This window comes from Aulonocara sp. 'chitande type north' Nkhata Bay, linkage group LG7, assembly GCF_057382095.1.
Source record: "Aulonocara sp. 'chitande type north' Nkhata Bay isolate Kocher_YH1m ecotype deep benthic linkage group LG7, A_spYH_male_GT1.1, whole genome shotgun sequence".
NCBI classification, from domain to species: Eukaryota; Metazoa; Chordata; class Actinopteri; order Cichliformes; family Cichlidae; genus Aulonocara; species Aulonocara sp. 'chitande type north' Nkhata Bay.
In genome coordinates this window covers 2,561,414-2,573,425 of record NC_141350.1, presented here as the reverse complement: position 1 = coordinate 2,573,425, position 12,012 = coordinate 2,561,414, and the positions used below count along the sequence as shown (strand labels likewise).

General features: G+C 41.7%; 1 protein-coding gene and 1 long non-coding RNA gene across 2 annotated transcripts in view; one reads left to right on the top strand and one right to left on the bottom strand.

Moving 5' to 3' along the window:
* Positions 1-12,012, bottom strand: part of cdh13 (cadherin 13, H-cadherin (heart)) — a 423,814-nt gene that overhangs the window by 88,451 nt on the left and 323,351 nt on the right. Inside the window, exon 9 of the mRNA XM_086297939.1 lies at positions 24-164. Coding sequence (XP_086154065.1) covers positions 24-164 — 141 coding nt within the window. The remainder of the gene's footprint in view (positions 1-23; positions 165-12,012) is intronic.
* Positions 10,449-10,929, top strand: LOC147324281 (uncharacterized). Its single transcript, XR_015130531.1, has 2 exons — positions 10,449-10,685; positions 10,773-10,929. It is a non-coding gene; the product is annotated as an uncharacterized LOC147324281 (long non-coding RNA).

The following is a 12,012-nucleotide window of genomic DNA, read 5'->3' as shown; positions in this document are numbered from 1 at the left end:
AGCGAAAAAGGGAAGTTTCTCACCAGCGGATGTGTGAACTCTGGGGCATGGTCGTTCTTATCTGTTATGGTAATGGTGGCGGTGGTTGTTCCTGTTAGGCCCACCTCACTTCCTGCCATGTCCTTGGCCATGATCTCTAACTCGTATGTTGTGGTTGGCAGGGTCTGGAAAGAAAAGACACAGTGAGACAGAAAAATGTTCAGAAGTATGCAGAAGATGTAAGAATGTTGTTGACAATCTATACCGACCTGAATATTCAAGGAACTATGAGTAATAACACCATGAGGTTAACGAGGAGGCATTTAAGTTGCTAACAATTTTAACATCACTGTGAGGTCCTTTATATGCACCTTCCTGCTCGAACACAAGTGTTAAAGCTCCAGTAAACGCTCGCTGCATCTCTAATGAAAGGTCAAGAGCACACATTATGTTTTTTCGAGCATCCTCCACCGTGCTCTCAGCCGTCGGACTTCATGAAAAGACTATTTTTGTCCCTCTGATTAGTGAAATTATACTTCACACTGTGTTTGAAGTATTGCCTTTCTTTTAGAATCTCCTCTCCAGCCTTTCTGGCTATTTTTGTTGATTAGATGTTGTAGTTTAAAGAATGAGTCGATGATTAAACCTCAAACTGAATGCAGTTTAATTCAGCCTTAAAACTCTAATTAAGTCCTTCACAAGCTAGCGAGATGGCTGTGGCCTTGGTTATAAAGCAGACCTCCTGAAAATAAACCAGAATAAGACATTTAATCCATTTGTGACCTGCCAGCATCTTCAATCTATACAATACTTGGAGAAATATAGCTTATAGATAAAGCGAGGGGGAGTGACACTCGTAATGATCAGAGCAGCAACAATAAATCATTGAAATAGCGTCTAATAGAAATGTTAACTGCAGTGTATGAATAGCAGGGAGAAGGGGCTGGTGAAGCCAACATTTACTTATTCGCTGCAGTGTTTTTGCTCCACTGGAGGTGTTAACTGTCACATGCTTAATAAACTTCATCCATCTGTCGGAGTGAAAACGCTGGTGGAGCGATCCTGCTACAGTGAGAAGTCACCTCAGACTTCTCACTGTGCCCGGGACAGAAACGGATGGATGGACACCCTGGAACTAAATTATGTAACTGTCCCAATATTTGTATCTAAAAAAGAAACCCATCATTCATCATTGGGGTCTTTTTCCTTCTTATACTTGTCTCTGTTTTGTGTCTGTTTTGGGGTCATATAGAGAAAAATGGCTTTTCGTTTTTCGACAGTTCAGTTCATCCTGTTAAAGTTCAAACTGAGAATCCCAAAGGTGATTTAAGTTGGATGTGGCAGTGCCGTCGGTGCCAGGTGGGCTGCTCTGGTTATTTCAGAAACTGCTGCCACCTCTACGGTTTATAGGGAACGGTCAGAAAAAGAGACAAATATCCAGCGAGTGGCAGCTCTCTGGGTTTAAATGCCTTGTGTCAGACGTCAGAGCAGAATGGCTGATTTGAGTTGATAGGAATGCAGAAGTAACTCACATAACCTGCTATTACAACCAACTAAGGTTTGGAGAAGAGCATCTCTGAAAGCGTAACATATCGGACCATGAGGTGGACGGGCTACAGTGCTCCCATCCTCTGACGGATGCTTCCAGCAGCATAATGAACCCTGTCACAAAGCTCACATGATCTCATACTGCTTTCTTCAACATGACAATAAATTCACTGTACTCAAGTTTCCTCCACAGTTAACTGATCCCAGGAGAGGACTGCTGACGTGTAGCAGCTCTGAATGCAAAGGGGGTCCAAACCAGCACTGTTGTACCTAATAAACTGTCTGACACGTTCTCTCCAGTTGCATTAATAATCTTAAATCCTTTAACCACCTATGAATCTGATCGTGCCCCTGATCTTTAAATGCTGTTAGTGAGAAAGTTATTGTTTATGGACAAAGGCCTGTGACCTGATATTACACACACACACACACACACACACACACACACACACACACACACACACACCCCTCCTGTGCTCTGCTGTTGTCAGTGTGTGCATGTATGTGTACCTTTGCCTGTTCATTGGAGATATTGCTCTAATCAATTTCATGAGACAGGCAGGGAGATCTTTGGCTACACACCTTCAGGCTCATTTTAATTATCGCTTCAACCTGAATTTAGCATAAGGAACTGCAGACTGAGCTAAACAGCAAATCTGACACGCACGCGCAGATATCATCAAAAAGGCCGTTCTCCCAACTGCCTGACTTAAATGACCCTGTTGAAGGAGGCCACCGAACCACGGAGGGATGCATTTTATGATCCCCGAGTGCGAGAAGATCACAGCACCTCTTATTAGAAGTAGATTTCAGCACAACAAGGTCAAAATTTATTTCTGCCAATTCTAAACTAAACAAATTAATTTGCAGCAGGTGAACGGTGGCAGCTACTATCACATTAATTCACATGTTACAGTTTTTTCCAGAAAAATCAGCTTTTAAAGTAATCAATTCTATTTTATTATTATATGTTTATATCAACAGCTTTCACACCATCTTAACTTTTTGTGTTTTAGTCAACAATCAATACTTTTTTATACATATAGAGCTTTCCCCTTAAATTTTGTACATCATATGTTGTACACGTGCTTCATTAAATTATTTCCTATTATTATTTCTATTCTTTCTTCAAGTTATTATATACACACACTACACTTATTATAAAGATAAACTATTTAATTTTAAGCCGATTCCACTCTTAGATTATATCACAGGATCATTTACATGGTTATTTCTGCCTTATGCTAATTTTTCCCATAAAGACAACACGTATTTTTGATTAGTGATGCTTATTAATTCTTATCAGTGCCATATTTCCCACATTTCCTACATCAGACAGAGTGAAAAACACGTTTTTGGTTCACACTTGTATTGATTTTAAAAACAATGTTCAGTGTTGAACATTTAAATGTCTGGGATGACTACGTACTTTACTCTAAAACATTAAAAATAAAACATGTAAATGCTAAATTAACCCAAAAGGCTGTTTTTATATTGGGTTTCGACACGTTCTCATCCCAACACGTAACATGCCGACGCTATGTGACAAATCGTCTGTTTGTTACGTGGTCCAAGGCGTAAGAGCGGGTTCTATGAATGTCAGGTTAAGGCTAAGGTTAGGGCTACATTAGAAAGCTGCAAAGCTTTTAACAATCCAGAGCGTCTCATAAGGACGTGCAAGGGTACCTCTGGTGTTACTATGTCACGCCTCGGGCCGTGACAGACGGTCGGTATGTTGCGCGTTGGGAACGAGAATGCTCTGTGGGTTTGTGTGCAGATGACCAGCCGAGAAGCCAGTACAGACTCCAGACATCAACTCCATTCATTCAAGAAGCTGCTGCGTGGTAGACTGTGGGTGCAAACGCAAGACAGTCAACAGGTGTTTCTATCAATAGTTTGTCAGACATGGTGGGTGACAGCTCCGCCCCTCACAACCAGCTCCGCCCCTCACAACCAGCTCCTGTTCGATCGAACGCCGAGCAGGCAGATGGTGCTCCGTGAACCTGTGAGTTTATTAAACCCTCGCACACAACCACATGCGAATACACACATGCTGGCTTCAAAACACACAGACGCATCCACACCTGAGCACAGACGTATACTTTTGCCCTCCAGCTGGAGAAGAGCAAGGCTCTGGGATACCTGCAGTCTCAGTGGTGTCTAAACACATTCAGCGTGGTCTCCTCTGGCGACTGACAACGTCTTAATGAGTATTTCCTGAGTCTCAACTCAATTATAAACTCCCTGGCAGTATCTAGCCAAAAAAGATGTTCACATTCACTCTGGGCGAGAGTTACAGCGAAAGGGAATTTTCCCTCCAGGCGTCAGAAAACTTCCACTGGCAGCATGCTGATTGAGATACTCCTCTCAGTTAGCTTCTTAATTTTTCAGCCTCTTGTTAATCCGTCTGGAAACACTCAATTAAACTTCTGAGCAGCAACGCTGCCATAGTCCATCAAAAAAGTTGCTTTTCCCCTGGGTATTTCACTTTACAAAGTCGAGTCGCCGTGTGGTTAATTGTAATAAAAAATAAGGGCATTTGTGTTTGGTTGAATATTTCTTTGATGTAATGTCGCCCGTTATATGAAACTTGGGCACATCCATTTGTTTCTGGTACTACGGCTCACTCCAAATAATGCTGCAACTGGCTTTGCCGAGAACCAGCTTGAAGGTGCCCTTTGGCACAGGCCCTACCTGGATCAGTCAGGGATTATATGCTTAGAGCAGACACCAAGTGGCCGCTGCTCACAGGTGCTGCTAATAAGATACCAATCAGCCACCTGATTGTCAGCACCTGTGCTACCAGAAGCTCAGAGTCAGTAGCAGAATAAGCAATTTGGCAAAATTTTCACGGGTGCAACCCACATGCTCAACTCTGCTGCTCAACCCACAAATAGCTCATATTTTCTACTTGAATCTGCTTGGTATGTTTTTCCTCATTTGTATTTAAGGAGGAATGGCAGTGTGTTACTAGAACCATCATTTCCCTGATCGGACCTCCCCAAGGGATTAACAAAGGTCTATTCTACTCTATTCTACTCTACTCTATTCTACAGTCTTGTTACAAGTAATGAACCAAATGCCAATTTCCTCACGTTTTGTGACTGATTTATATTATTTGTACATTACATATCATTAAGTATCTGTCTCTGTCATGCAGTCCTATAGTCTCGATTCCTTTTCTAACTAAACTATGCTAATATTAGCCGTAGCAAATACTAACACATATAGAAAGAACATAACAATGAAGTTCATGTGTAGGAAACTGCAACATAAAATCATGGGATCATATCCTGTAAACCAATAAATGGTAAATGGCCTGTATTTGTATAGCGCTTTTCTAGTCCCTAAGGACCCCAAAGCGCTTCACACTACATCCAGTCATCCACCCATTCACACACACATTCACACACTGGTGATGGCAGCTACATTGTAGCCACAGCCACCCTGGGGCGCACTGACAGAGGCGAGGCTGCCGGACACTGGCGCCACCGGGCCCTCTGACCACTGGTGGTGGTCAGAGGGTTATACAATAACTGCTGTATAAATTACTACGAGTCTTTAAATAGACAATTCAGTGTTTAATGAGCAGTTTTGTCTTATTTTTAGTTCAGTTTGACTGAGGCAGATATATTTTTGTCAAGAGCTGCTGAGTTTTATTTAGAAATGAAACCTCTGCTGAACTCTTGAACTATTAGAAGAATGGACGCCAGAATGAGAGAAATTCCTTTATTCGTTTGAAGAATGGCACCGTCTCCTTCTCTACGTACAGTATAATTCATTTTGTAAAACATAAGTGGGAGAAAAACTAGGAACCCACAGGTGATTTCATTGAGCGATTGCGGCGACGAAAGCTGACGTAAAACCGAACAAAGAACTAATGAAGTCGAGCGCACCGAATGATATGACGGGCCTCGTTTCAGCAACATCTGATCTGGGAATGACATTTCAGGCCATCGCATGCTACCTTGAAAGGATTTTTTTATCAAAGCCTCTCAAGTAAGGCCACAAAGCCGGGAGAAAAGAAAGGATGAGAAGAACAGAGCGGTAGAGAGACAGACAGAGAAATGATGGGGATAAGCGAGGAAAGGATGAGAACAGATCGAGAGAAAGAGAGCGGTCTGACATCTGAGACACCACATTAACTCTCTGAAAAGGTGTGATATTATAATCAAATTGGCAGTGGGCTCTTTGTTCTCCTCTGGCCCTTCGGTAGTGCTCACTCACAGCACCCAACCACTGGCTATTCTTCAGGCCTCTTTTCAAATGCTTAGTGAAATGATGACAGGCGTAAAAGGGCTTAGAAAAAACACAGTTAACGTGAGTAATATAAAAATCTGCTAGTGACAGAATTTCTACCGGAGCAACATTATTCCTCTCACCTTTACTTCATTGTGCTTCACATTTTTTGTGGTGGAGAGCAAATTTTATGAAAGGTGTGGGGGGCAAACTCCAACGTTTCTTTTGTCCTTGATATTGAAAAGATGGCATAATTATATAATTATCAAACGGTGCTTTTTTTAAGGTCTACAGAAAACGTCTGATCTTTGCCTGAAGAACTTTTATTTTCTGCTAGTTGCACTTGGCAGGCTTTTTTCAGCACCTATAGTAAATAACAACAACAAAGAAATGCATAGCTTTATGATTGTGCTGTATCATCTCTCACTATCAAGCCTCACTACCTCAGAGTATGAGCATCCATACTGATATTTGTGACGCTTGGGGAGCACAAGCTTTACCTCACAGAGACAATAATAAGTAAGATTAGAATATTTTATTTTATTTGTACAAGTGTAAAGCAAAAAGCTTGAAAATCACTCTTGTACTTTTTCTTCCTTCCTGTCACTCAAATCAAAGCGTGCACGTTGTCTTACATACAGCAGGTTACAATGCTGCCGTCTCAGTCTAGTAGACGTATTTCCGGATGTTTGATGCAGTTCTAACTTTCAGCAGTAACTGAAGTGCAAACACATTGTCTGTCTGCCTCAAAATCAACTCAACAAATGCCGGCAACCTCCTGCACTCCACCCCTGTAGACACATGATTAATCACTTTGACAACAGTTAATTACAGTATGATGGAAGACACTTGAGGCTCTTATCTGGGCCACTTGAACCTGCACAAGTGTTTCTTTCTGCTTCTTTCATCAGCTTCTTCTATCATATCTGATATCATACCTCACAGTACAATAATATTGAATGGGTTGCATTGTTGTATTTTGTCATGTTTCTCAGGTCTTTGTCTGAATTTCTACGAACATTATTGCTAAGGATTGTCTTATTGCATTGGAGTCACACTGGGTTAAATATGTACACTTGGGTTTTAAGGGGTATTTATTATTTTCTTCTTCTTCTTTTTTTTTTTTTTTTTTTGGGTTGTATGGAAGCCCCAAACGCAATTTCATTGTTCTTGACAATGACAATAAATAAATAAATACTAAATACTTCTTGTGCATTTTTAGCATCCACAACAGAATCATGTAGGTATTGGTGGCAGTGTGGCAAACTCTTTGATAAATCTTCTTTTCTTGTTATTATTATAAAGAGATTTTGCAGCTTCTTGTGTGTTTGATCAGAATAGTAACGTGGGCTTGTTCATGTAAAGGCCAGAGAGAGAACATTTAGCTGCACGTGTGTTATTAGGTGATAAATAAGGGTTAAACTTCAGGATAAGAACTCCATTAAAAATAATAGATTCATGCATCCATTATGTACTTCATGTGCATCTTCTACACAAAGTATATTCACACAAGACCACAATTATATCAACTATCCTCTGCAACCAGTCTGGTGTTGCTAGCATTGGATTTTGGCTAACAGCATTAGCTTCACATTGTTCCCAGGAGACTACAGTAGTTGCACATCTGCTGATAGTTCATGCTTCAGTATACTGTTCGCTGTCCTTCTGAGTTTTCAGTTGACTTATGGTCATTATTATGGCATGATTTAATTCACAAATATACAAAAATATTTTTATAATCTTCAATAGTCTTTTAATTTAAAGGAAGCAGCCTGTACACACTGTACATGTGCCCACTTAGCCAATGCAGTATCCATCCAGTAATGGCTCCATTTGACTTTATGCATGTTGAAATGAAGTTTAAGCAAGTTCTATATAGATGGAAATTTAATGATTGGCTATTAATTGTTTTTAAGTCATACATATGCAGGACAAAATGGTCTTGATGTGCGAACGTGTTGAATGTGAAATATCCAGAGATAGATGCTCTCTGTGACAGTGAAAAATTTTCTTCTCTCTCTTAGGAATACATGAAGCCCGAAAGCAGGGGTGTCAAACTCAAGGCACACTTTAGGTCGCGGGCCAAACAAGATAAACATTTATTGAACACACGTTTTTTAAATATAAATGTGAATAAAAACAGGCCGGAATATTATTCCAGATTAAATAAACTTAAAAAAATAAACTTTAAATATTTTGCTCTTCATAAAAATATATCCTGTCAAAATTACGCAAGTTAGAAATATGAACATGCTGCCAAAACCCCAGAAAAAAGTAAATGAAAGCAAACACAAGGTTGGAGCCGCATGTAGACGGAGCTGCAGGAGTGGAGCTAATAAACTGTGCGGGACATTCAGTGTCGTACTTTCCCTGAGTGCATCATTACACTGCAGCTGCATCTGAATCTGCACAGGTGCAGCTCAGCAAAGTCCGCTGACTTGGTTCAACGTTACTCGGCAGCAGGGAAAGTGAGGCAGGGTGCACTGGTGCATTTGTGACAGCTTCACTTGAAATGTCTTCACCGCATCGTACATGTCCATGAACTGACAGGTTTCCTTGCTGAGCTCAAAAACTCTGTTGAGAATTTTTATCCCAACTCAGCCAGCGGAGCTCTGCATGAAGGAATGTCGGCAAACTCTGAATCTATTTCCCACATAAAAGACTGAAACTGACGGTGATTTAAACTTTTGCTCAGATCAAATTTACGGTCTGCGTCACGGTGATCATTACATGCTCCATTTTTAGGACTTCACCACACATCCTTTCCTGGTGTGTGATGCAGTGATGTGCTGTTAACTCACCGGTACAGTTCTCCGGCATCTTTACTCGCATCCTGCGGACTAGTCCGCTTTTTTCACCGCACAGCACCGGCGCTCCATCTGTTGTAAGTCCAACAAGTTTGTCCCAGGGCAGTTTCATGTCGTTACACTTTGACATACGTTTTAAAAAATGTCTTTTCCTGTCGTTGTCTCGTACGGAGCCCCGCAGGGGACATGGGAGAAAAAAAATCTTGCAAAAGTTTCATACATCTCTGAAAACGTCGGAGCACTTTTGCAAATATGTGATGTCTTGTAAACCGAGCAAATATCTGACGTTTACACAACTACATTCACGCCTCAAAATATCTTAAAAGTGTATTTTGTGACCCAGAAAGAGTAACATTACAACTAAGTAGCTGCCGCCATTGTTGGAATTCAACTTTTGCGAGATCTCGAGTTTGTTTTGCAAGATCTCGCAAAACTCCGTCTTAATTTTTCTTTCTCCCATGTCCCCTGCGGGGCTCCGTAGTCCCGTGCATTGATTTAATGTTCAATATTTCCTCTCCACGGATGAAGATGGTCGGCTGTGCAACGTCCATCATGTCTGTACTTTCATCCACAGAGAGTATGCAATAAAGTTTTTGCTTCTTTCACACAACTGTGTTCTTAAATCAGTGGCCGTCTCACAAACCCGATCAGCAATCGTATTTCTGCTCAGGCTCACATTTGCCAAAATCTGCATTTTGTCTGGACACAAGCCGTCCACAGCTTCATCCTGCAGCTCTTCAGAGCGGTACCGGGCTCATTTGGCTCCTCTGCTACGATAAAACTTGCTTTCACAACAGCTTCACTTTGTGATTTTGCTCTGGTGACAAACGTCTGCTGAAATGTCAGATTCTTCTTTAGCTCTTCTACTTCCTGTAGTTTCTGCATTTAGGTTTTTCAGCTTATCCTGACATTTTGTCTCGTAGTGCCGTCTTAAATTAAATTCCTTCATTACAGCCACGTTAGCTCCACTAATAAGACGCACGGCTTTACCAGCATGTCTGTAAACATATATTCAGCCTCCCACCGGCGCTGAAAGGCTCTGCTTTCAGAGTCAACTTTTCTCTCCACCATAGTGAGCGGCGAGCTTCACAATAACAGAAGTTTGACTTGATTGATGTTCCCAGTTAGCCTAGCGTTCAGCAAGGAGGCTGCAGCACTGCATTATGGGATCTGTAGTTTGTATATTATTAGCGCCTCATATCGCTGAGCCATGCATAACAATAATAGTACATCTGTATAAAATGATCTCACGGGCCGGATGTGGCCCGCGGGCCTTGGCTTTGACACATGTGCCCTAAAGTATTTTCTCAAAAGGTTTAGTCATCTGAAGTCGTTGCCCACCTGCTACATCTTTCTCTGCACCAGCACTGCAGTGTATATCTATATAAAGATGGGGAAAGCAGCCTGTATTTAGCACTCAGATTATACAGATGCATCACTTAACCAAATATTTTACTTGACTTAGAATCCGTAGGCACCATTGATCAGTTCTACATGGGAAATAGAGGCTATTCTCATGTATAACTGGGTAACTCATAAAGCACTGAAGTAAAGGAGTGACTAACGGCTGCTATAGAAACTTTTTTTTCTTCCTCGGTTGTTCCCATTTGGGACACCTCTGTGTCAAAAAAGATGAATCCATGAGAAACGACTGACCGAGCTTTTCAGCCACAGGCCTGGGAGCGTGTTGGGTCTGTCTCTCTCACAAAGCTCTGATAATAACTGACAAATCCTACGACAACTTCTTTGGTTAAAGTTGCTCAACAGCTTTTCAGTAAATAACAATAATAATCCTGGAAGCTCTAACCAATTGTCAGGGTCCTGGGACTGGGCGACCCAGGATCCCTGAGCAGTCATGTATTATATTATTATTATTATTATTATTATTGTTGTGTATTTTGGTGTTGCTCCCCCTTCCCTGTGCTTGTGTATATGTGTGTGTGGGTGGCTGAGCACTTGTTTATAGGCGGCGTCAGGCCTGGAGGGTGTGGCCCTGCAAGGGGACTGGCCACACCCGAAGCCACACACCTGCTGCTGATCAGGCCTCGTCGGGGGAGCTACTTAAGAGTCTTGGAGCTCCCACCGGCACGGGATCATTGCTTGGGACTCCACGTTAGTTACCCAGTTTAGGTTTTGGTCGTGTAGTGTATGCCTGCCATTGTTCAGTGTCCTGACTGCTGCCGCTATTGTTTCCCGCAGGAGGAGCGTGGAGGGCTTAAGGAGCAGCGAGCACCGGGAGTGCAGACACGGGAGCAGAGAGCACTTGGAGGACACGACACGGGAGTCTGGGGAGAAACACGGGGATTTATTGTTGTTTGATATCACCCTCTGTAAATAAACACTGTCTATACGTAGAGCACCGCGCCTGGGTCCTCCTTCCCCACTCCTTCCACGGTGTGCCATGCCACACTGTGACACCAATAGCACGATGTGGTGGCAGCAAGTGATACTGAGAAGATGCAGTGCCATCAATAACATGTCTCATTATTTCTTACTCTTCTGCACCAATGTCCAAATCTGCTGACTTCTTCCCACCACCAAACAGAAAATTGAAGTTGTAGGATCACAGATTTGTTGGAGCAGAGGTGATCGGGCACGTTTTTCAGAGCTCCAAGTGCAAATGGACACAGTGAGAGTTATTGAATGATCGAACAGCTGCACAGGAAACAGTCCAGAGGTGAATATGGCTCATCTGACTCATCTACGACCTGAATATATCTTATCCACTATACCATCATTTCATTTTCTTTATTTAGACACACCTTGTTATAAGATCTAGTTTCCAAGCACCTGCACTGTAAAAATAGTAAAATAGTGTAAATACGCAAGAATAAAATAGATCTCAGCCTGCAACAGCAGTTAAATGAAGCCAGGTGATAGCAGTGCAACACACATCACGCATAAAAAAGCAAGAAGACGTGGTGGGTTACGCTGGATCTTGATGGTTAGACAAGGATAAAAGGACAGAGACGAATAAAGGAAACAAAGTTCAAATGATCTCCTCCTAAATCAACAATTTCAGGACTACATGTAGTCCATATCAACAAACAGCTGCAGTGAATATGTGTGAGCTCACTTTGGTATGTTCTCATTCACCCAAAGGGACTGAAGAATACTAAAAGAAAAGATTTTGTTCAAGTTAAGTGTGGAAGATTAAATATGTAAATGGGCAAATGCCCAAAATGGCTAAAACATAATTTCATTGATCTGACAGAAGTGCAACTCCTAATTTTCTTTCAGGAAGCAAGCCCAAGGCATAAAAATGCAAGTTAATCATCTTAAATGCCTTTCAGCCTTTGGTAAGCAGTCCAGTAAGGCACCAAAAACCATCTTCCTGTTTCTTATATCCTGTAGCTACTTACATTCTGTGAGATTTATCAGAAAGAGGCCAAAGTCTATTTATGAGAGTAGAAACAAAAATAGATAGGCTTGCGGCCCC